Source organism: Corvus moneduloides, chromosome 6 (genome assembly GCF_009650955.1).
Source record: "Corvus moneduloides isolate bCorMon1 chromosome 6, bCorMon1.pri, whole genome shotgun sequence".
Lineage (NCBI taxonomy): Eukaryota > Metazoa > Chordata > Aves > Passeriformes > Corvidae > Corvus > Corvus moneduloides.
This window is the reverse complement of record NC_045481.1, coordinates 61,609,132-61,633,415: the sequence shown is the minus strand read 5'-3', so window position 1 is coordinate 61,633,415 and position 24,284 is coordinate 61,609,132. Positions and strand designations below refer to the sequence as shown.

At 43.5% G+C, this 24,284-nt stretch overlaps 1 protein-coding gene across 4 annotated transcripts in view; it reads right to left on the bottom strand.

Moving 5' to 3' along the window:
- ANO1 (anoctamin 1) overlaps positions 1–24,284 on the bottom strand; it is a 73,221-nt gene that overhangs the window by 18,281 nt on the left and 30,656 nt on the right. For 2 of the 4 annotated variants that reach the window (XM_032112426.1, XM_032112427.1), the window contains exons 2-13: positions 22,678–22,856; positions 19,781–20,107; positions 17,313–17,411; positions 16,178–16,329; positions 14,871–14,925; positions 12,372–12,423; positions 9,810–9,875; positions 9,258–9,313; positions 7,736–7,777; positions 4,636–4,700; positions 3,962–4,096; positions 2,511–2,671 (exon numbers count right to left, since the gene is read on the bottom strand). In XM_032112426.1, coding sequence (XP_031968317.1) covers positions 2,511–2,671; positions 3,962–4,096; positions 4,636–4,700; positions 7,736–7,777; positions 9,258–9,313; positions 9,810–9,875; positions 12,372–12,423; positions 14,871–14,925; positions 16,178–16,329; positions 17,313–17,411; positions 19,781–20,107; positions 22,678–22,856 — 1,389 coding nt within the window. The remainder of the gene's footprint in view (positions 1–2,510; positions 2,672–3,961; positions 4,097–4,635; positions 4,701–7,735; positions 7,778–9,257; positions 9,314–9,809; positions 9,876–12,371; positions 12,424–14,870; positions 14,926–16,177; positions 16,330–17,312; positions 17,412–19,780; positions 20,108–22,677; positions 22,857–24,284) is intronic. The other 2 variants (XM_032112428.1, XM_032112429.1) reach the window with 1 other exon arrangement.

The window sequence follows — 24,284 nt, the reverse complement described above, 5'->3', positions numbered from 1 at the left end:
GCCTGTAATTTTTAAGGGGTCTAAGAAAGTCAGGCAGCCAAACTTATTTAAATATTTGTACTTGTGACTAATGATATTGTTGGTCTTCAACTGCATATCGTTTCATCTGTGAGTCCAGAAAACCTGAGTCTTACCTGTACAAAATAGGAATGATTTCACTTGTACTGATGGTAGAGTTATTCCCTCAAAGATATCAAGATAGAGCAATTTAATGTCATTATAATCACATCCATCTAGTGGTCACAATAGTGTGGTTGCCTCTAAACATCACACCCAAACCCAAACACTCCTGTGAAAGCTGCATATGGGCAGGCTGTGAAAGAGGAAGCCTTTAAGAGTTTCAGTCATTAAAAACCTGGCTATTTTCTATGTGATGGAGAAGGCTCAGAGAAAAAAAAACCTCACTAAAGCTGTTCTTGAGTCCCAATGAATGATCCCAGTCTATATCAGTCTATCTGCCCCTGAGACCGAGCGAGTTCTCAGAGGACATATTTAGATGCTGGGAATACACCAGCGTTGTATAATAAATAAGTGATTATGAAAGAGGCAAGTCTACCAAGAAATGGTGCTCCCAGGGGAGCTTCCCACAGTGAGTATTAACAGATGTGCTCAGAAACGTTCATATCCAGAAAAAACAGAGGCAGGGAGAGGGTAACAAAGTTGAACAGAGAGGAAAGGACACCCTCTTGACTGGAGCCAGGCTGGGGCCATGACATTCATTCGCCTTCCAAGCGAAACTCTCACGTGGAAAAGCTACAGCTGAGGCCCTTCACAAGCCACAGGCTTCCTGTGAATCAGGATGGCCAGAGCTGTGTCTTGAGAGGGTCCCTGTCAGGGATCTGGAATTGCCTCCCCTCTCCTCGCCGCCGCTGGCAGTTCTCACGCGGGCTGGGGGCTGCGGCTCCCATTTACAGCCAGAAAGATGGAAAACGAATGAGAGGCTGCTGGAAAGCCTCCCGTGGCACTGGTTTACAACAGGGCAAAAGGAGAGAGAGGACAGTGTCTGGAATGCTGGGTTGTTTCAGGAGCCCTGGGGGAAGATGCCAGGGAGCTGCACCCCCGCTCTGCCACAAGCACCTGCACTCTCCTACTTCAACTCCACATGAATTTAAAAATACAAATTCAAAACTAGGTGGAGAAAGTTCTTCGTTTTCCAGCTGAAAAAGACCTCTTTGAAACAACATTTGTTTTATATGGTATTGTACCACAACAAAGCTTTATGTTGACTCCAAAGAGCTTGAGGAGTTTCACATCCCACTTCAAAACCCTCTCAAATTTTGTGCAGGGCCCAGAACCCGGCTTCTGCCAATCTGCCTTACTTTGCACAAGAGTGCAAAAAAATGGATGAAGAGACCCATAGTTGCTTGCTGTGGAAAGTGAGACAAACTGTTACTTTTTGGACAACAGGACAACATGCCAAGATCCATGTGGGGCTCACGATAATGGAAAATGAGGGAGACTAAAGCTGACATTTGACTTTCCTTGTGGTACCTGATAATAAGCTCTCAGTGCTGCAGTTAAAACAGTGTTATCCCAACCACAGACCTTGGCCAAGAATTTAAATTAAATTATGTTCAATTGTACTTAAATCAGTTCAGATGAATGGTAATGTACAAACAGTTCCCAGTGTACTGGAAGAGATAAAAGCTCAGGGTGTATTACTGGGATGAAATATAATCCAGAACAGGTTATGTTAATTCACAACGAGGTGTACAGGGTTGTGCTGCTCTCAGTGCTGCTGGGAATATGTGGCCATCAAAGCTCCTCTCCCGCAGAGCCCATTCCTGGGGAAGGGAGGTTCCCCATCCCTCCTCCAGCAGGGAGGGGAGAAGCCCTCCAAACCATTCCTGAAGACATCCTCACAAAGTTTTCATGAGAGGGTTCATATTTTGACCCAAGTGCCAGAGACATGCCCAGAAAGGGCTCAAAGCACGAGGGCCGCATCAGGATCAGGAAAAATCCCTCTCCACCACTGTTCCCTCTTCCCAGTCTCCTTGCATGATGTCTGCCTGCTGATAAACCTAATTGCATCTCGGAGCACACTCGGGAATCAATGTTGGTTTGTCCTGAAGACGCTAAAGGCCATTACACTTCCCCTCGGAGCCCTCCCCTCAACCCCCGAGTACATTAATACATTTCTTCTCTAATGTTCTAAAGTGGAAGCTGGCTCTGCAAAGAGATTTTTTTTTTTTTTTTTGGCAAGCTGTGCAATCCCTTTAATGAAATTTTGACATACCACGCAGCAGTTTTATGACAGATGCTTAACAATTTCATTTGCTATTCAGCTTGAGCAACTTTTTGAATTTTAGCCTCCAGTCCAGAATATAAATTTGGGTGTGACAGTTTCATGGGAAAGGAAAAAAAAAAAAAGGAAGAAGAAGAAAAAGAAAATGAGAGGTTCTTTGTATCGTTAACTGCCTGTGTATAAATATACTGCTTTATCTCCTCTGTTTCTTCCTGTTGTATTTTAAATAATTAAAAGCTTAACATAAAGGCATAGATCTTCTTACCCCAGAGAGCCATGAAGACTGAGAAGAAGACAGTTGCAGGGTTATCAAACAGATGACTCGCACGGGCAGTGGCACAAGCAGAGCTCATCTTCCAGTAACTGCACGTTTTGTCACACAAGGGACACATGGTGATGTTGTTGCTCTGGTCACACATCTCCATACTGCAACAAAGCCACAAGAGAAGGGAACAGCACGGTCAGGATGGCTCCAGCTTCGTGCTCTGGTCATCCGTTCTCCTCTGGACAGCAGCAGTTTCTGTAGGATCATTGGATCCAATTCTACACCGCTGCAGGGGCTGAAATCCTCATGTAAGGCTGTCTCCCTCCCTCCCTCCTTCCCCAGCTCTATTTCCATTCCAGGGAATAAGAGGGAACATTAAGAAAGGCATAAGGCTCTATGCTTTCTACTCTAAGATCTTACAGAATAAAATAAAATAAAATAAAATAAAATAAAATAAAATAAAATAAAATAAAATAAAAATAAAATAAAACACTCTTGTTTTGAAATACAAACTACAGTGATAGATAAGGTACAAGGGAAGTGCTGAACATCAAGAGACTGGAGTTCAACCAATTTATCTCCTCTGTGCTCCATCTGTGAAATAGCAACAGTGACCCTCCCTTTGACTTCAACTTCAACTGTTGGAAGAACTACAAAGCAATCTTAACGAACAAAAAAAAAATTTAATCTATTTTTTGGTATCCATTATCTGCTTTGTTATTCAGGGCTGGTGCTCGTTGTACAACCCTGTAATTTGCATCTCCAGCTGATGATGCATGCAGGGCAAATAATGCAAAATCAGAGGGCTTTAAAAATGTTCTAATACGAAACTTGCTAAAAGATTAAAAGTAGGAGGACATCCAGATTTTGTTGATGTGATCACAGTAGCTTATTTGAGGGATGTGTATTCTTGATGCATCTCTCTGTCACACAATGCCCTCCTCAGCACTCTGTGCTGGGAAGCACCAAACCCCCTCATTAGCAGAATTTTGCTGGTTTGTTTTAACATAATGATCTGAGTTAGGGAAAAAGAAACAACCACCTGAGCAACCGGCCAAGAATTATTTTTAGGACATCAATGCAAACTCCCCAAGTAATATTAGCAATAAATGCTAATGAGATAGAAATGGGCTGTTCTGTGCCCTTGGGAAAGCTCCATGGCTTACTGGAAGCTGAGATCAGTGGGGCCTGTGGAGGTGGATTAATTTTAAGCACAGCTTCCAAAAGATAAAGCGTGAGGATGGAGGGTTTTAGGAGCACACATAGACAGACCTCAGGAACAGGGATTGGGGTGTCAGGATGTGGGTGGCACAGGGCAAGATGCAGGAACAAGAAACCACAATTTCAGCTGTGCTCGGCCTGGATATTACTGACAAAACATTTCTAAAGCAAAGCAACTTTGAGCTTCCAGTGCCCTCCAACAACAGAATCTATTTATTCATCCATTTTACCTGGGTATATTCTCATCCACAGTTGCACAGCCATACAGGAAAACGATAATCCCTACAATTGAAGCTGGAATGAGCATTTGTGTATAAACTCCCAGCCAGGCAAAATATAGCCCGATCTTCTCTCCAAAGTATTTTCTGAAATACATTTAGAAAAAAAAGAAAAAGAAATGAGAGAGAGAGAGAAATGTTTCCTACTTCTTAAAATATAACGTGGCTAAAATTATGAATCGCATCTGTATTAGGCATGGAGAAAGGAAGATCTGATGACCTGTGGGAATTTTTTTCTTCTCAGAGGACTCTCTTTCTCATGATGCTTGGAGTCCATCCAGAGATACAGGCACCCTGAAAACTAGTTTGTCCCACTGGTCATTTTTTCCCCCCACTGTGTTTCTGCTGTGCAAATTGGTGTCTTTGGACCTTCTGTGAGTGAATCCTCTTAAAAAGGCACCTCATTTTCATCAGAGAGCCTCAGGTCTTATCATGAGCAAACAAAATTAATTAAAAATATGTCCCCCGCAAGCTTTCACACTGTGTGGGCTATATCAGCACATTTTAACTCCCAGAGAACTCCTTTTCTCCCAGTGAATTTCCCACTCTCTGGCACGGGCATGAGCATCCCTGCAGAGCTTCAGCTCTGCCCCGGAGCAACTCGACCCCAAGGGCTGAACTCTCACCTCACCAGGTCGATGGGCTGGTATTTATAAAACACTCCGTAGCTCGCCCACTCCTCACACAGCAGCTGGAAAACAGAAGGGCAAGAGAAAGGTGAGAGCTAAAGCACCAGTGGGTTCTCCTCGGGCGGCTGCAGGGCCCACAGCTCCGGCCTCACCACCTCGGGGTTTCAGCCCAAATCGTGCCAACACATGCAGCCTGCATTAAGTATTAAAAGTCAATGTGATGGTTTGGCGTGCTCCAACAGAGTGATGAATTCCAGCACATTAAAAGGCTCTTCAGCAGCCAGACTGATGGACAGTCTGGTCCAGGGAGAGCAATGCTGGCTCTGTGATCCGTAGGCCCAACCACCCTCTGGAGGAAGAACCTTCTCACATCCAACCTCAGCCTCCCCTGACACAACTTCAGGCCATTTTGCTACAACAAATATATAATTCAGCATCCAGCAAGAGGTGCGGGGCTGAGGTGCCTCAAAGGCTGCATTTAAGATTTTTTTCAGCTTTAAACCACAAGAAGACAATGATTTCCAGTCTTCCTTTTTGTCAGGATATGGGCCAAGGGAAACAATGATCCCCGTTACTGATTTGCAAAACTGAATCCCTCACAAAAACAGGTTCCTCTGAGACCTTCAACTTATCCTTTATTCTGTAAAATATATAAATAGTGCTTCTCAAACCTGATTTTTTTCCCTTATTCAATTCAGCCAACAGAGTGAACAAGAAATCAAACTCAATGGGGAACCAAGACCAAAACCAGTAGCAGTATAGGTAGGACAACAGGATTAATCTTGTTCCTAGACCAAACAGGATGTTATTCCCCGAACTCCAGGCTATTTTATCATGGGAAACTTGACAGATCTCAAACTCCTACATGTCTCCAGTGAAATGCAGCGGAGAAAAGAAGGGTAGACCAGAGACACGGCCCATGCCCATTCCTCCTGGTCACATTTGATCACAGAGAAGTCCCACAGCAAACAACGTTCCTAGAGCAATTTTGGAATTCTCCTGCCAAACCACTAACAGAGAATTTCCAAGCTGTACTTATACAAATGGCTTGGCTCATTAAAAAAAAAAAAAACAACAAAAAACACCAAGAAACTTCTCAGCTTTTACAGAAATATGACATCAAAAATATAAGTTGGCTGTGGGTTTTCCCCTCTGCAACCCAAAGTCATTAGCCATTAATAATTTCCTTACAACAGTAAGAGCAGGAACTGAAACTTAACAGCAGGCCTTTATTAAACAGCAACATTCTTGCAAACTTTATTTTTATTCTGCTTTAGGTTTCTTTCAACCACATTTTCCAAAAGTTTAAGGCCAACTGCCTGTGTCTCGGAGGCAATGATCTGGGACACCTCAACATGCACATGCAGCACTAGCTAAGCCTCTTTGTTTTATATATATTTTTTTAAGATTTCATTTTTAAAACTAAGTTTATGGTGGAAATTAGATTCCTTTTCTGTGATCTAAGCTGGCCAGACGTATCAGGAAAACACTAAGCTGAGGAGGTTTTGCATCAGTGCCATGTTTTAGTTTAGTGCAACTCGAAACCAGATTTGTGTCTAAAGTACAAATGAATTATCTCATTTATCCTGACATTTATCAGCCTGATATTCAAAGCACAGCTTCAAAGACATGATTAGAGGAGATCAGCATACTAGACCTAAATATTTACTTCATTTCTAGGCCTCAAATCTTTAATTTTCTTGTTAAAAAAAGGCACAGGCTGAGCCTAGCACTGGATAAGATTAAAGAAAGCTTCAAGAAACCAGAGAGACATGCCAAAATGCACCAAAAGATTACTTGATGGAACTGAAAGTCAAAAGCCAAGGTAAACACTTCCAAACACCCAATGAACTCGAGAAATTAATGAATTTGTGAGGTTTGAAGTAATAGCAATGAAGAAGATGACCTGGACTCTTTCAGAAAACATGGACTTACATGCTATTTTTAGTTGAGCGAAGTGTTGCTTAATAATGAAAAGACAGATGTGTGGTATTTTTAACACGAATCAATAGAGGGAGGGAAATAACATCCACTGCCTTTTGATGAGCCATTTGCACCTGAAGGACTAGCAGACTGTCCATTTTGGGAACCTATTTTTATATATAAAGCCTGAAGCTCTTTAAATCTGCTCTTCCTACGACCTGAATGACCAGAGCATTTCTCTGGAGAAAAAAAATATCATGAAACAAACAGGGAAGGCAAAGTTTCAGGTCTGAAAGCCCAGCATATACAACACTCAAATTTAGTAGCTCCTCCTGAGAGAACTGGTTGTCACCTCTCCAGTTTTTGTCTGATGCACAGACAAAAGCCACCCTTCTCTGGGGAAGTGTGATGGGGAGGATGCAGTAACTGAGCTTTGAATTTAAGAAATCAGCATTGCCACAAAGGCTGAAAAATTTGGTTTTCTTCCTCATACTTCCTTAGTATAAAGTAGTACTTCCTACTTCCTTAGGAAGAGTTCTTCCTTGGGAGAATTCCTTGTTTTATAACTTGTATTATTCCTTGTTTTAATAACTTGTTTCACCACAATGAACGTTATGTCTTTCACTATACAGACAATAAAACCACATTTTAAAGCATAACTTCAGCAGAAAGTGATGCAATGCCTCAGTGTGTACATCCACAGGGCAGCTTCTAGCTGCAGAGAACACATCAAATGTTGCTGAGGACCTCTTATTCCTGATAAATATTCAATATTTATCTTTCCCCATCACTTCTATGCTTATGTTTTCAATTGCCACTCCCTCCCACTCCTCTAGTTCTGATCCTGAAGCAGGATTTATGCCAAATACAGACACCAGAAGATGGCTGAGCATATTCTCATCAGAGCGGGCCCAAAATGACATCATCTGAACTTTGAGAGGAGTTATATGTCAGTATTCTGGCCAATGTGGCATGAAATGTGTCATTACTGAGCTGGGTGCTTTATACATATCCACACTACTGGAAAACACTTTTTCTCTTAAACTGCTTGGAATATAGTGTCTTTTTGCAGCATTTTCTGTGAGATTTTGGCAAAAACATCCAGATTGCAACAGGTGACTCTTCAGGCTGGGACTCTTGTGAATATGTTAAACCCCTCCATGCATCAACTTACTTTTCTGTCATTGGGCTCCACGTTTTCACCTTCATAGTCACCCTTTAAAAAGAGAGAAAATCTGTGTCATCCAGCAGGTTGTGCCAAGAACTGCTCTGCATCCTGCATACCCACGTCTCCCACTCACTTAATGCATCAAAACCAGAAAAAGCAATCTGTAAAATAACGCTGTATTTTAGGAGCCCATTTGTCACGGCACACTTTGTCTTCTGTCGTCGGGCACATTAGGAAAGAGCAATAGTGTCTGTCATGGGGGGAAAAGGAATGAATAAGTGATAAAGGTGGCCTAAAAATGTCAAGGGAAAGGATGCGGTGTTGCCGTGGTATTTGGGGTTCAGCTCAGTCCGCTGGAAAGAGAAGAAACCAGCTGAGAGAGCTGCTCCCTCTCCAGACTCTCCAAACACTCAGGGCTGATTAGAGCTGAGGTTTTAATTTGCAGCTATTTTTTGATATGATAAAGGAGTAAACGAAGGCAATAAATAACTTCTATACAAGACTATCAGTAGCTGTCTAAAGATGTGAGGCAAGAACACGACGAGAAGTTTATTCAACCTTTCTTTCTCGATTTCTACATGGCACTGCTGTAGTTTTTGAGCCCTGACATGTATGACAAACATCAGGCAGAAAAAGAGGCAGCTCTGTTCTTGGGTGCTCCAAGATAAAGCTCTCACAGTCCCACCTAAACCCAGTGTGAGTGTGGGGAGCAGAAAGCCAGGAAGACACACTTCACCCTCACATCCCAGGCCAGAAAACGGGCACTGGGCTCAACAGCCCTTGGACACTCACACAGGCTGTACATGAGGAGGGAGCAGCATGACTGCCACGTCCCCCTGACATCTGCCAAGCTTTTCTGTAGGCTAAGAGCATGTGTTTGTCAGTTCTAGTTGTACCCTGAACCTCTAAATCAGAAGGACACCAGCACCCAGCTGTGTGCACCTCTGACAGGATGAGGGTCCCCGCTTGGCTGTGAGTGCCACCAGAATTCCTGAGCTCGATGAGCACCACAGCTGAACACACTCTTGACATCTCACTGAGCTGCTCAGAAGCAGATTTCATCAGTAGGAAGGTCTGCAATCACATCCAGCCCCATGGAATATGGGACTTCAGATCCTTGCTTATGGTTTTTCCTGGTTGCACAGACACACAGCTACTGACACCTCTGCAGGGGGATGTGGCCAAGAGAACCAGCTCCTTGGTGCCCTGGGAATGAATGTGGTTCCTGGAATTGGTGCCAGAGATCTTGGAGGCAGAAGGTCAGGAAACAACAGAGGAATTTCATTTGCTAAAACACTGAAACAACTCTTCTGACGTTCAAATTTATGATCATCAGACAGAGAACAGAGGTGTGGAATTCCTTAAAAGAGAGCAGAGGGATGGAAACAACCTGCAGAAGTTACTGCAGTCCTGACATAAGGGAGAAGGAAGTCAGTCATGTTTGGGATGATGCCACCAACACGTCACACACAAGGGATTTCTTGGTGACAGACAGCAGACGTGTAAAATACAGCGCGAGATCACTTACGTCATGCAGAGGATATGCAGCACTGTAAACTCCATTGGCAAGCAGGCTGGTGATCCCTTGAAAAATAAAGACATAATAGTTATTTATAATTTCAAGGTTAGACAGCCTCACTTCATCATCCTTCCAGGAGATTTCCCTCAAAATAACAGCCATTTGATCAGATAATGATTTTTCTGCCATCTCATTCCTTTCCAGGTAGTTTCATTTTTAATCATATAGGTTATTATACATGACTCATTTTATGAAATGGAGAACTGCAGAGAGCAAGAGGAAGTCATATATATTTGAGAATCAAGAATTAGAAGCCAATGACTTGAAATTAGTCATTAAAATAAATTACATTTTCTGAAAAGTCAGTTTGATTTAAAGGCAAGCCTGAAGATTTGAAAGTGCAGCAGAAGGCTGGATCACAAGGAGAATGTGGCTGGAATTGATGGCACAGGGGAACACACATCCACACGCATCACCCACGCAAAGTTTTGAATTCAGGTTTCAGATTGATCAGAGAAATTGTAGGGAAAGCCTTTGCGAAGACCTTGGCGTAATACTTACCATATTTACCACATTTTCGTCTTTTATTTAAAAGGGCAGTTTCCTTCTTTCTTCCCTCTCCTTTCCCTGTTTACACAGCCGTTTATTAGTGACATGCATGAGGCTGAAAGCAATTAGTGCTTCATCTATTAAATGTCTGTGGCACAAGGGACTGGGAGGAGTCCTGCCTTTCCCAGGGGTGGTGTCGCTCCTTAACCAGGGGTCAGAGGGAGGAGTTGGTGTGGAAGTTTGGAGGAGCACTGCACCATTCCCAAAGGTGGCTGGACCTGGACCTTTGGAGGGCTGTAGCTCATTAATTCCCTAATGTTCTCTCCTCCAGCAGCTGCTGGCTTTAATAGAGCTACTTCCAATTCTGTTCACCACGTCTGGAGGTGCCATGTCGCCCATGAACACACATTTGGGGATGGAATGAACCAGTTTTGGGTGCTGAGTCAGAGCTAAGTCAAGCACTTGTCTTTGTGCAGGGCGACAGTGATTAATGCCAACTGAAAAAAAAAATATATATCTATAAATCTGGCCACTGGCATTGGGGAGGATTTGAAAGGACTTAAAAAAAGAAAAGAAAAATGAGGTGTACAGTGTGCTCCATGCTGCCCATCAGTTCATGGCTAAGAAAAGAGTGTGGGACTGGATTTGAAGGAACAACGACTATGAACCTGGAACCAGCTCACTGTAGAGTCATTTTTGATTGCTCTTCAAACAAGGATTGTTCAAGTTCATTAACATTTTCGAGATACTAATCACCTGCTGCAGGAGCAGCTCCAGGAGTGCTCAGTATCTTGCGGTATCATTAATTTTCAAAGCCCTATTTAAGATTATACAGGTCTATGAATTGTCTGCAAATGTTTCCACACTCCTGGCAGAAACAACTGGTGAGCAGATAAATTATTTTCCCAGGGCTGTGAGAAGAGCTACATAGTCCCCTTCTTCAGATCTGGATTTAACAGTGAAGACAGATCCACATTTTCACAAATTTTCCTAATAAATAACAAAGGCTGCAGTGTTCCCCTGGGCAGCTGCCTTTTTCCTGCTGGGCAGCAGTGCTGCAGCATTATCTGTGTTTGTTTAAATCTGTTTGCCACCTCTGCTGGGTTGTAACCCAGCATTCCAGCCCTGGAACACAAAGGAGCTGATTGAGTTATGCTGGGCTGGCCTGATGGCATTTTCATTAGCAATATTGTGTGGCCTTGCCAGTCTCAGGTAGAAGAACCATCCAGGAATCCCAACACACTACCATCCATTAGCGTCTTCCCTATTCAACTAATCCCTGCTGTATTCCCCATTTTCTGGGGAAAAAAAATACTCAACTGAGAAACCAGTTCCAAGGGAAGAATTCAAACTGAGCTGTGTGACCTTCCCCTTTCAAGAGTCCAAAGACGTAATTTCCAGTGAAAATGATCCAGCACCAGACTCGGAAAGGGTCTTGAAAGTCACACAATAATTTGGATTTCCCATGCCACAGAGAACAGCACTTCTGTTAATACTGGCTGGACACCAAATTTTAGTGTATATAAGGAGTCAACAATTGTGCATTGTGTGTTGCAACTTCGACACAAAAGGCAAAGCATGGAAATAATTTGTGGTGTAATTGTTCATCTATTATTTGATGTCTTTCTAAGCAGCTGATGGGTCAATATTGAACAGAACTACCTGTAATTCAAGTTCCCATTGTTTTATTGAACTGCTTGTAGGCAAATAAACGCTGTAACAGATTTCAACAGTCACCAAACATTTTCTTCCATGTTCATGCACTTTTCTCGCTTTCTTTGGGAATTCACTCTTCCACCTTATTTGTTTGGATTTACAATTAACTATTTGTTAGCTTTGGTCCCACAGCCAAGTGTATACCTGTGCATCATGAGATGTAGAAAATAAAGTATATAACAGCTGAGCACGATCAGCTGCCAACAAATCTTTAAGGTGGCCTGATTTGCAGTTCATCTTTCTTATGAGTTTAATTCTTACAGCACAAACTCTAAGGCTGAAATCCTAAAGCTCTTGGTCGTGGCAGTACAAACTTCACATCCCCTGACTTGCAGCACCTGTTCTGAGGGCTGAGGTGCCCAGTTCCAGTGCAAGCTTTGGCCCCTGGCTGTTCCATGGGGCTCATCTCAGTTCCACTCAGGATGGTCATCGGTCAAGACCATTTCACTCAAGTCACTGGAAAACCATGGCACCATAAAACGTGGGGTTCCTGCTTGAAAGGAATGGGCCAAGCCACAGACTTCCACTGCAGTTGGAATTCATGGAAATACCCTCATGCATTTTAGGGAGTGTAGGACACAGAGCACATCTCATCTGCTGGTTTACGTCACCTTCCAGCCCTGCAGGGGCTATGTGCTCACTTACCATTTAATTTAGAGTCAAATCTATAAATTCACATTTGAAAAAATGTCGAACAGCTACATAAATTACATTAAATTTCCAAATAAAACAATTACATCCACATACATCAAATTAGAGAGCAGGGGAAAAACCTAAACTCCACAGCCATTTACGACATGCAATTATTTTCAATACCTGAAAAAGATATTGATCTTAAAGCTAAATAAAGTTCCTTACCCATGCTATATTTTGCTTTGGTACACGTCGTTCTTTTCAATATTTCATAAACCTACAGAAGCAGAAGCAAAGAGAGGAAAGGGTTACTTCAGACACTGCCAGTGAAAAGCACAATCTTTTTGTGTACAGCTCAAATATTGGCCAAACCAAGATGTCGATGAAGTCATCATTCTTTAATAAAAGTCATGGTATTCAGGAGAGCAGGGCTCGGAGCTCTCCGTACTGTGCTTTCTGTACAGGAGAGAAAAGCTTAGCTAAATAGTCAGCCACCGAGGGAACTGATGGGGGCAAACAGGGTTACATCTACCCCCTGGCGTAACAGAAATGCTATTTTTGCTCATGTTAGCCACTGATCAAAGCCCAGGGGTGTTCTTCCACCTGGAGCAGCTCTTCCCTCGCCTCCGAGGGTGCAGGCTGGCTCCATCCCAAGGACCCGAGCAGAGCTCCGGGCTCACAGCGTGTACACAGCACGCAGCCATTTATCAAACTGGGCTAACACAGGCTGACCTTAACATCTCTGAGCCTGCCTGACCCCGGTGGCAAAACAGATGTATTTATTTTGGGATTTATTGCATTTATTGTCGAGTAACCTTTGCACAGCTCAGCAGGCTGCCCACGAGGTTCAGCTTTCGGCTGCTGCCGTGCAGCGATGCTCTGGGGTGAGGCAAGTAGGCAGCACAGGAAAACCTGGAGCAAAGGCACCTCCTGCCCAGTGCCTGGCCTGTCCGAGGAGCTGGGGGCTGTTTCCCAGCTCCCTAATCCGTGTGCTAACTCGACTCTTGCTCAATTCACTGGAGGAAGCAAGTGAGGGCATCCGGGGCAAGTCCCACAGCTCGTCCGTCTGTCGTCTTGTAACCCCAGTGAGTTAAACGGCTGTCACAGAGAGATTTCCAGTTATATAATATTTTTTTTTGTTTTCTTTTTTAATAACTAAAAGGTCTTTGGCTTAGTTTCTATTCATCAAAGACTCATGGGTAGTGACTAGATTCCTGTTCATTTTGCAGTAGGCGGGAGGGTCAATATTTGCACTGCGGTTCAAAAATACATATGAGAAAGGCAGGGGAGAACTTTAAGAAAGAAGAATACAAACAGCAGTGCACACAGAATAAAATGGTGTTGGGAAACATTCAATATGTTCTTCATTACTGGGTGATTTACAGGGATTTCACACAAAGCAGCACAGCAGCAGCACTATTGTTATATGCCCAGTGTTCCTCCAGTCGTTTAAAAAATCCCTGTCCCTCCCTTTCCTCTCAGCCTCTGCTCTGAGCTCCCGTTTCAGTCCATTTTTCAGTCAGTCTTGCTCATCCTCTTGTCCCATGGAGCCATTTTGTCTTGCTGCCTTGCTCAGCCTGCCATGAAATTTAACTCTTCATTTGTTAAGTTCCTTGCACTTACAAGGATTTTTTACCATACATCCGGACATATAAAAGAAAGCCTACAAACAAAACCCAGGCTTTTTTTTTTTGGTTTCCCAATCTCAAGTTGAATGTTTTATTTGCAAATAAACTGAATCAATGTTTGCCTTTTCCTTCCCCGTTTCTGTGCTCCTGCATCTGCCTCCCCTGGTCCAGCTCACCTTGCCACCATAACCTGTGCTCACATCAAACCCCTGCACTTCAAGCTGGAGGGGAACTGCCCTGTGGAATACACTGGAATTTCAGAGCAGGAAAGGGAAGTGGGATATCTCACACCCCTTATCACCACAGCAATGAAAGGCAGCTATGACTGGGATATAAGCTCTTTTGGAAACCACTTGGCATCCCAAAAGGCTGATGTTAAGTATAAGATAAAAGCACGCTGGCAGTCACATTCCAAGGCACCAGTTAGGAGCAGGGGAATGGGGCAAAGAGTCCCCGTTATCCTTTGAAATGTGTTGCAGTCAGGCCTGCTTGGCACGGCCCCTTCCAGCTGCCCTGCATGTCACATGAGCTGGCCTTTCCATTCCTCCTTGGTGGCTACAAATGAGGCTACACCTTCTTCCCCAGCTCTATTTTATGTTCTGGAAGTCAGATAAAAGCCATCAACCTCAACACTTTCAATACCATTACAGAGAATTTCCCCCTAAAACTATAAATAATACTCCCTGTGAATACCCGGCTGTTTCGTTGGAATTTGTTTCGGGATATTTCCCAGCATTTTGCAAAAAGAACAATGTACAGCTACAAAAAGTTAAACCAGTCATGGGTGCAGGCAGCTGGTGGGCAGAACCAGTGGTAACATCTAAATATTCCCAGCTGGTGATATCTCTACTAAGAAAATTACCTGTGAACTAGAAAGAAGATCCAAATTATTTTCCAAAAGGCAGCGACCTGTTAGCATCAAACACTACTCAGCACTAAATCTGGAAGTGCTTTCTTTATAATTTCAGTACCTGATGGCACAGGAGATCCTTGGCATTTGGTTAAGAAAGATAAACTTGAACAGGCATTGTTCTAAAGCTGTTAACACCACCACTGAGGCAATATCCACCATAAATTATTTATAGGCAGAACTTACTATAGTGCTTCTCGTTTTACTGTCGAAGAAGGAATCTTTGTCAGACAAATCAAATCTGTTAAAAGATTAGAAGGAAGCCCATTAGGTCAGGAAAAAAAAAAGTAGTCAGTAATTTCCTGTTCTTGTTGACCCCTTCAATATTTTCATTTCTCCTGGGGATGTCTCAGAGCTCACATTAGAGAACAGCTTGTAGAAACCCTGTTAAAAAGCAAGTCCAACCCAGCTCATACAGTTTAAAGAGGCTGCTTATACATTTCACTGTTTTTATGTCTTTATAGGTTTCTCAGCACAAAAGAGAATGTTGGTGCTCATTTTAAGTTGAATCCCTGACCACTGCTGGCCTTGAATTTCCCCTCATAATCTTTAATTTTCCCTGTGAGGCTGCTGTTTTCTCCCTTATTCAGCAGAGACACAGGTGGTCTCACTGGAAAAGCCACCTGCAAATAGTGTGAGGCCCATCCACGTCTACACTCAGGAGCATCTTTTGGACCTTCTCTGAGCCTCCAGGAACACCCCACACTCAGCAAACACACAAACACATTTCCTGCAAGCCCAAGGCCAGGCCAAGATGTCACACACATTGACTGGCCCAACCCCACCAGTGCTCTGCATCTCTGGATGAAGCACTAAAATCCCTGTGTGTGCAGGGAAGGGATCCTGCCCTGGGATTGTTGTTTGTTCCAGCTGGCACATCCATTAACACGGCCTTCAAAGTGACTCCTCTGGGATGCTGGCCAGGGAAGAGCAGCAGCAGAGCAATCCAGGGCAGGAGAAGCTTTGGCGGGGCTTTGCCTCATGATTTTTTCCCCTACACCCACATTTACAGCTGTTCTTGCTGATCTGGGATCGATGGCAAAGCCACCTCTGACTTCACAGCACTTCAAAGGCAAGGCTTGGTTGGCACTACCTGTGTCAGCTGCCCACACCAGATAAATCAAATTATTCTGAAATTCATCAACCCACATCTCTGGCTGCAAGTTTTACCAAGCATTATAAACCACACTATTATAAACCACATTATAAATCCCCTTTTGGCAGCCTGACAGATAAAGTGTACAGTTATACAGATGTGCATTATGTGCCACAACAGCAGCTACAACACACAGAGATTTCTCTACAAAGACTCATTCCTCAACAGCAAGCCCCAAAATCCCCCAAGAAGTACATTTACTGCAAAATGGAAATATTCTTTGCAGCAATGCCCACCAAAGTGTTGGTGTTCATGTTCCCGTTCACCCCCTGGTGCCTGAGCTGCTCTCAGGGAGGCTGGAACCTGTAGACATGGATATTTAGGGAAATTCACTTACAAGTGCTGCTTCTCTCTGGAGAAGGGGTAGGAGAGGCGCTTCACCGTCTGAGGTTTGTGTTCTGCTACTTTTGGCTGGATGGGCTCTGTTATTTTTTGAATTACAGAATTAATCTTTTTCAGGAGACCGTGGGTCTGGTTGATCTGATACATCTGAGGGGGCAAAGAGAGAAAAAACCCCAAGAAACCAGTAAAACTTCACTGCTTTTTGGTTATCCACAGGTCAGAGTGGACTGCAAGGAATAAACCAGCAATTAGATAAATGTATCACAATAAACTGTTGAGGAGTGGGCTTTACATTCTTGAAATCATCCAGAAAGACAGGGATGGGAAAGTCAAACCAAGGGTTAGGGAACCACAGGATTGCTACAGACTTTTTTATCTAATTGTGCTTCTGATTAAAATCCCTGGTAAGTGAAGCAATAATGGGGATTAATATGAAATCCAAACCGAAAGTGTGGTTTTAGTGTTGTAATAAATGATGCTGGGCTTGGAGACTGTCTCTTGCTCCATTATGGACTTCCCTGCGCAGTCTGGGACCTGCACTTAGTCTGTGTTTAAATATTAATCCATCTCTGAGCTGTGCTCACTGAGCAGGTAGTTATCGAGCTATCTATCTATCAATCATGGGTGATTTAGAATTGATGAAAATACACTGTCATTCCTTTAATGATATTTCAAATATTCTGAAAGGTAATTTATTTTGTGGTAGAGTGGCCCCAGCTCCTGCAAACATGACTGACTGTGTATAGGAATAGTCACTAAACCTGGCGAGACAAATTCTTATCCTTGTGTTCATTTTCAGCAGTCTTCAGGTGAGAAAAAAGTGTCCAAAATGCACACACAAATGTCACCATCAATTGCAACCTCTTCTTTTAAAACAGACTGAGGATGAAATCACTCTCATCATGTACAGACAGTGGTAGCAGCCAGAAATTCTTCATTTCCATTCCTCCTTTCACTTTTTCTCTCTGCTGCCCCAAGCAAGTACGTTTGTGACTTTCATTTTTGGTGCACATTAGTTAATTGTTTTTAAAGTACTCGTGGAAAGAGAAGTCTGCATTTTCAAGGTGCTCTGAGAGGAACAAATGTTTAAACTATGCCTTCTTGAGGAAAACAAGAAGACCAGGACTGACCTTTTTTGTGGGCATCTTGAGCTTAAGGAATTCCGCCTCTCGACACAATACATTCCACGGTGCATGTATTTTTACAAATCCAATTCCATGGATTTTAGTCTTAACAGGAAAAAAAAAAAAAAGCAGGGGAAAATGTTACTGATGAGAGGAAATTAAATATATTACCCCTTGTGATTCATACATAGTTAAGGAACAAACAGTCCATCAGTGCCACCATGATAAATCTCATTTGTTTGAGAGAGTTGGTTTCTAACAACAGGACAACCATTGAACACCTCACTGTGCTGAACTGCTATGGAACGTGACTCAAAAAACACTATTGTCTCCCAGAGCAATTACCACAAGGTTAAACAGATAAAAACTGTTTGGGAAATAAAAGCTGATGACTGTGGACACAAATACAGGCTGAGCTAGTTAAATTTGAAGCAGAGGCATCCAACTAAAATGGTGTGATTTGGTGAGTGTGTTGTAATTGCTGAGAGAGCCCCTGCTGCCTCCTGAGAGCTGCTCATACCTCAGAGCAGCAGCCTCAGAATCAAATGTGAGTATCTCCATTAAAGCATTGTAATTAGGAAAACTGGCAGGAATAACTCCACAGAACAAAGAAAAAGGAGGATAGAAGTTAATGGCAACATTGGTGGTTTGCCTGCAGCCCAGTAATCCTCTGAGCTGCGTTCTAGAGGGCCGGACATGGATGTTTGCTCCTGGCACTCCCACATACGCCCATGTTTGCTCCCCCTGGAGCAACCGTTCCAAAGGCACTGGACAAACAATTTCCAACCAGGAGGCATTCAGCAAACAGAAGAGAAATGAACTTTAATGAATCTTTCTAATCTTGCTGCTGCACCAATTCAGTTATTACAATAACTAGCTTTCATACAGCTATATCCTCACCAGCTTTCTAGAAACTGGTTACTCAGAGGACCATGGAATGGTTTGGGTTGGAAGGGAGCTTAGGGATCATCCAGTTCCAACACTCCTGCCATGGACAGGCCAGGCTGCCCCAAGCCCTGTCCAAACTGGCCTTGTTTTAATCAATTATTTGTGGACATCGAGCCGCTGACCGCAATTCTTTGTGTGTGACCATCCAGCCATTTCACTGAAGAGAGCTTAAGTGATTTATTAAACACCATCTGTTTAAGAAGCCTTTGCTCTTTTGGAATCAGTGAGGTCTCCAAAGCAGCTTTTTGGCTTTTCAGGCCCAAATGACTGCAGATCTTTCCCCCTGCATGGATGTGCTGGATGTGGAAGCTGATGTAAATCCCCGAGTCTTGCTTTCATCGCTAGACTTTCCTCATGTGGTTTGGTGTCTTGCACTGAAAGGACAGGGTTCCCTCTCTTTTACAGTGTCCTGGCTTGACCCCTGTGCCCTTCTGCATCATTTGAAATCATATTACATGTCATAGGTGGAATCTCCCATCTGGCAAATGGTTTAAATATCCATGACTTGGCACCTGCCAACTCCCAGTTTCCTACAGGAACCTGCAAGCTGGACAGAAAGCAAGTCTGATTTTCACTGGAAGACAGAGCAGGGAAAGGTTTTGGGGTTTTGTTGCATTGTACCATGTTAAATATATATATGACATACACATAATATATAAAAGATATAAATGTCTGCAATTTGTGAGGAATAGGTGACAGATTTATTTTTTAGCAGGCTGTTCCCAGGTTGAAATGTTTACCTCAGCTTTTGGATCCTGTAAATAAAACCAGCATAAATGTTTACCCTCTCTCTCAGGAGTCTGAGGCACATTGGTTGGGTCAGATAATTGTAGCAGCTTTCTTTGAAATTAATACTGCTGTGTCTATTTCTGCTAATCACACACTGGCAGCACTTCACATACATCATTTTTTATACCGTCTAATGGGCTTTTAATAGAATATCCTGTTTTCAGGGTGCAGGTGGAAGACGTTACAAGCTGTACTGTTCACGTCAAGGAATGGAAAGAGCAAACTGTAAGGCAGACCCACGTGCCCCAGCAGGAGCGTGGACCAGAGCCTCCTGAACAAATTTAATTCTCCTCGAGCCTATACTGAGGAATAAAGATGATGCTGCCTGTATCAGATTCTTTTTTTTTTTTTCTCAGAACTGGAATTACCAGGGGATCCAAATCACTGCATACTGTAAACCCACCAAACTGGGATCAGTGTTCAGAGCAATTTAAGCCTCACTTCCAGATAGCACGACACAGCTGTGTTGCAATGGTGGATGTGCCACAAATCCTGGCCAAGAAAAGCCAGGAACTTCACCTCAGTGGGGCATTTACAATACCATGTCACACTCCTGTGCAGCCAACTAAATCACTGGGTGAGGATGGCATTGACTGCCAGAACTGCAATCAAATGCTGCAAGAGCTGAGCTTGTGCAACCTCGATCAGAGCCAGGTTCGCAGGGACGGCTCAGCACCCCCCAGGGCCTGGCCACCAATTACCCTCTCTATCTTTAACCCTTTTAAATGGATCCTTACATCTTCATCACGTTCCAGCTCCAGCCCAGCCTCCACGAGGTTCCCTTCATACTCCTCCCTGCGGAACCTCTTGTCGTCCTCGTGGTAATCCATGTGAGTCTCACTCTCCCCCATCTCCAGCTGCACGCCCTTCCCTGGAAGGGGCTGGTCCTGCTTGGTGCTTCGGACACTGGCATCATTCTGCTGAGCCCTCCTGGCCAGAGTCTTCCCGGCTGAGGACTTCTTGTAGTGGTAAACCAGGATGTAGTCCACTTTCCTCTTGCCATCTCTGAAGTAGAGCCCGTATTTGCAGTCAGCATCCGGATTTTTGGATAGGGAATTTAATAACTGGAAGTGGGGAATGGGGGTGTGGAGAGAAGGAGAGAGAAAAATAATGATTGCACACCCCAGCACAAGCACCAGACAGACCATCCTCTCCTCTCAAAGCTCCTTTTGCCTGGAGCACACGATGCCCTCTCTCCAGACAGGCAGCAGGTGGGAGGAGTCCCCCCATGCTACTTACTCCAAAAATTTTTGCAAGTTAACACCTTTAATTTTACTGATAGCCAGCTGGGGTTTTATTGGCCTGGAATAAATAGATTAAATGACTGGGATTTAATCTAATCAGCAGCACACTGGTTCATAAGTCAGCTACTTGGTGGGTTTGAGCTTCTCCTTCGGGGGTTAATCGCCACTAAGATCGTCTGTCCTTTTCCACCCATGACATGTGCAATGTTGCAATTCTGACAAATAGATTAATATCGTGTGGAAACATTTCTCACTTCTCTTATCTATCATTGCAAGTCTGTATCATCTGAGAAAGAGATCATCTTAGATACAGACTGAAGGGAGCCAGCTGGTCCTGCAGCACGGCCAAAAACGCGCATGGAAAGTGGCCAGGGAAGTGGGGTCACTGCTTATTGAGTTCACCACTTCTTTTTCCCACTTATAAAACCCATGTCACTATGCAATCTCTTGGTGGCAATGGCTTTATTCCCAGCCTGAGTTAATGCTGGGTAAGCATTGCAAGATACATGAAAGGTAAGACTCAAAACACAATTTCATTTCCAAGCATTTATCTGAAAACTGCACAGGCCAAGCGTAGAAACAAACAAGCAAGCAAACAAAAAGGTACTAACAATTAATTTATTTCTACTTGTATAACACTTCTCATGCATAATCCACAATTCTACCCTTGGAGATCCACGTACTATTAAAAAAAAGAAAGAAAATTCACTAGTTACTGGCCTTTGTTTTTACAAAAAAGGCTCATCACAGGAGTGGCTTTTCAGCAACCAAGGAAATTTTCTGGCTTTTAAGTCTATAGAAGAATGTCCATCCTCCATGAAAGGAAAAGGACTTGTGCTCCAAAAGAGAGCAAGAGGCCATCAGTTGCAAAATGCTAACATCTATTTGGGATGTGCACACCTGCTTACTTCATACATACAACAGGGAATGTAAGTTATTCTAGATAGCCTTTGCTCTCTGCTTCTCTCTCCTTTAGGATCTTGCTCCTCTTTCCCATTTAACCTAAACCCTTTGCATCAAGTTAATAAATATATAATAAAATAGCACAGCATTTGGTGCCACCTTGGAGTTCACTCTTTGTCCTCTTGCCTCTATTTCCTGTTCCATGAAAACAGGGAAGGTTATTTAGCCATGCCAAACTCTTCAGGGCACAGGCTGTTCATGTTCGTGCCCTCTCTAGATATTGTCATTTAGTTCTTAAGCATAACTTTGATGTAAAAGACCATTGATAACTCTTGCTTTCCAATTGCTTTGTGATTAATGGCACGTACCTGTGAATTCACAACACTTTTTTCAAAGCAAGCTGACAGTCTGCTTGTGGCAGGCAACTCACTTACACAAATTTCTACAGAAACAAAACATTAACAAATGGCAACCAACTGGATTGTGTTTAATTTTTCTTTAAGATGTGTCAATCTTACTAATTAGTTAAACAGCAGCTTCTGAAAAACCTGGCTTAACCACCACTGTGGCTACTAAAGCCTCAACAGATTCATTAATACGTGAGAATAGCTATATCCCACTGCAAACAGGAAGCAGCCGAAAAACTTGGTTCTGTTTTAAAGAAATTAATGGTCAGATTATTTTAAGGATGGGGTATAAATGCTGAAAGGTACTCATGGGCCCCCTGTTCTCTTGCAGTGCTGCTGTGCTTAAATGGAGTTGCATTGACTTAGGCCATGTCCCTTCAGCTGTGAATGAGACAGAGAAAAGACATTTCAGTTTCACCACAGCAGGAGGATTTTAACACCCTGACAGAATCATTCCTCCATGCTCCATCCTAATTTTAAGCACAAGCACAATAAATCACATGCTGCTTTTTCAGGTTCCTCCTTCCCCAGTGAATCTCTTGTATAGCCCACTCCACCTTAATAAACTCGTTTTTAGGTTGGTTATTACATAACCAACTCGTAATCACAATGGGTATTCATATTACTGACTTCTTCTAAAATCTGCGTTAAGGAATTTAACTGAGGAGCAGTAAATGACACTGGAAATCTGATCTCTGTTGTGTGCTGCAGAGGATCAGTTTTTAATGTTACCTATGTCAACAATGGCTTTTGCATAAAATTTTAGGCATTCTCTTCTGTTCTCCTCTGCACTGGCAAGAAGATGTGAAGGTTGGCACAGCCTTGTTGCCAGATTCCTTACTCTGAGAAGAGTCAGCCCCTTTTTATGCTACAGGTGAAACCAGGTTCCCTTTCTCACACAGCCAAGAACAACCCCCAGCACACCAGCATGGACAGTGCCTGGTGGCAATCCTTCCCAGCACCTTGGGAAAACGGAGGGAGGGGATTTCAGAGCATCCTGGGAGTGGAGAGGATGAGAAATGAGCTGAGGGGTGAAGTGCAGTGTGCCTGTTCTGGCCCAGCAGGCCCGTGATTACTCACTGTGCTCTCGTGCTGGTCATAGCCGATGTCCTCGATCGCTCGGATGTTGATGATGTGGATGCCCTTCTCCTCAGCAGGTAGGCAGGAGTATTTCTTGTTCACCCTCATTCCTGTCTCCACTGGAGCCTCACTGAGATCTTCTGGCAGAAAATCCACCCCATGAAACTCGCTGTCTGCGTCTGAGAAGAAAGGGAACAATTTTATCAAGACACTTTAATCCCAACACTTGCTCCTCCCAGTGCCACCCAAAAGCTGAAATGTATCCTGTGCCTGCCTTCTCCTGCCAATGAGCCCTTGGGCAGGGCTCCCACCCCTTCTCCCTGCCTCCCTTCTCAGCTTTCTTCAGCCCTCTTCAGCCCTACCTGGGTCTCCTCCTCCTCCAGAGGAAGAGTGTTCAGTTAACTTTTATCCTGCACTGGTGTCTCAGGATGTTTTCACTCTGTGGGCTCATGGAATGATTGTATTTCTTGGCAAGAGAAGGAAAAAAGCAGGGGGAAAGAGGAAAACTGCTGATGAGGATAGGTGCCACAGTTCTTTCCCCTTTTCAGAAGGCGTTTTCTCCTTTAACTTGTTCATGCTGAAGAACTAAGTCAAGGGTTTCCCCTCAAGTACCTACATTCTGCATCTGATTTACTGAACCATTCTTATTTAAGCAGTTTTGAAAATCTGGGGGGGGTTCTCCCTCTCAAACTGCTTCTGATGAAGACAGAACTGTTTCCACTTACTGTTTAAGTACACAGATAGGCTAAAGGATTTAATATAAGAGTTTCATTATGAACCGAGCGACCAGATAAGTGACAGAATGCAAACTGTTGTTTGCATATGGGCACTTATACAAGCAACAGGAGGCAAAGTATTCCAAGATTTTATTAATTTTGACATTGAAATAAAAGACTGCAGCATTGTACCCTTTTTTTTTTAAACCACACAGGAGCGGGGCTTGCTCGTCTGAAGAGTGAAGATAAAGCAAGTATTGTAGAGGTTATGGACACTAAATTAGCTTTCCCAAACAACAAAAACATGCAACCAAGTTCCCTGTCTGGGTCTGGTTGAAGTTCAGGGATAATGTTGAGGAAAGAAACAAGGAAAATCTCACTCCCCAGCAAGTTTGCAGATGATGTGAAACTGAGGAGCAGGACTGATAAGCTGGAGGACAAGGCTGCCACTTCAAGGGGTCTTGACAGGCTGGAAAAATGCAAACCCAAAAAAAGTCCCCCACTTCTGCAGGCCAAAGAAAGGAAGGCAAATGAGGGGTTCCCATTCCTGCCTTCACCTACCAGCTGAGTAGGTAGAGACACAGCAGGACCAGATTTGATGCCTTAGGTTTCAACTTTCATATTTTTTATTTCTTTAGCACCCCAGAAAGAACTGATGCCTTGAGAGGCCACCTGAAAACAGAGGCTAGACAGGAGTAAGGGAATAAAGGTGGGTATTTATTTGAAAGGCCTTCAAAGGTACCCCTGGGGAGCCAGAGGCCACTGCCAAGATGGACCCCAAGATGGACAGCAGGTCACGAGTTCTTCACACCTTTATAGGTTTGGTTCATTTGTATATCAGGGTTAATTCTCCAATTAAAGCTTCAGTTCTATGATGTAATTCCCCTCAGC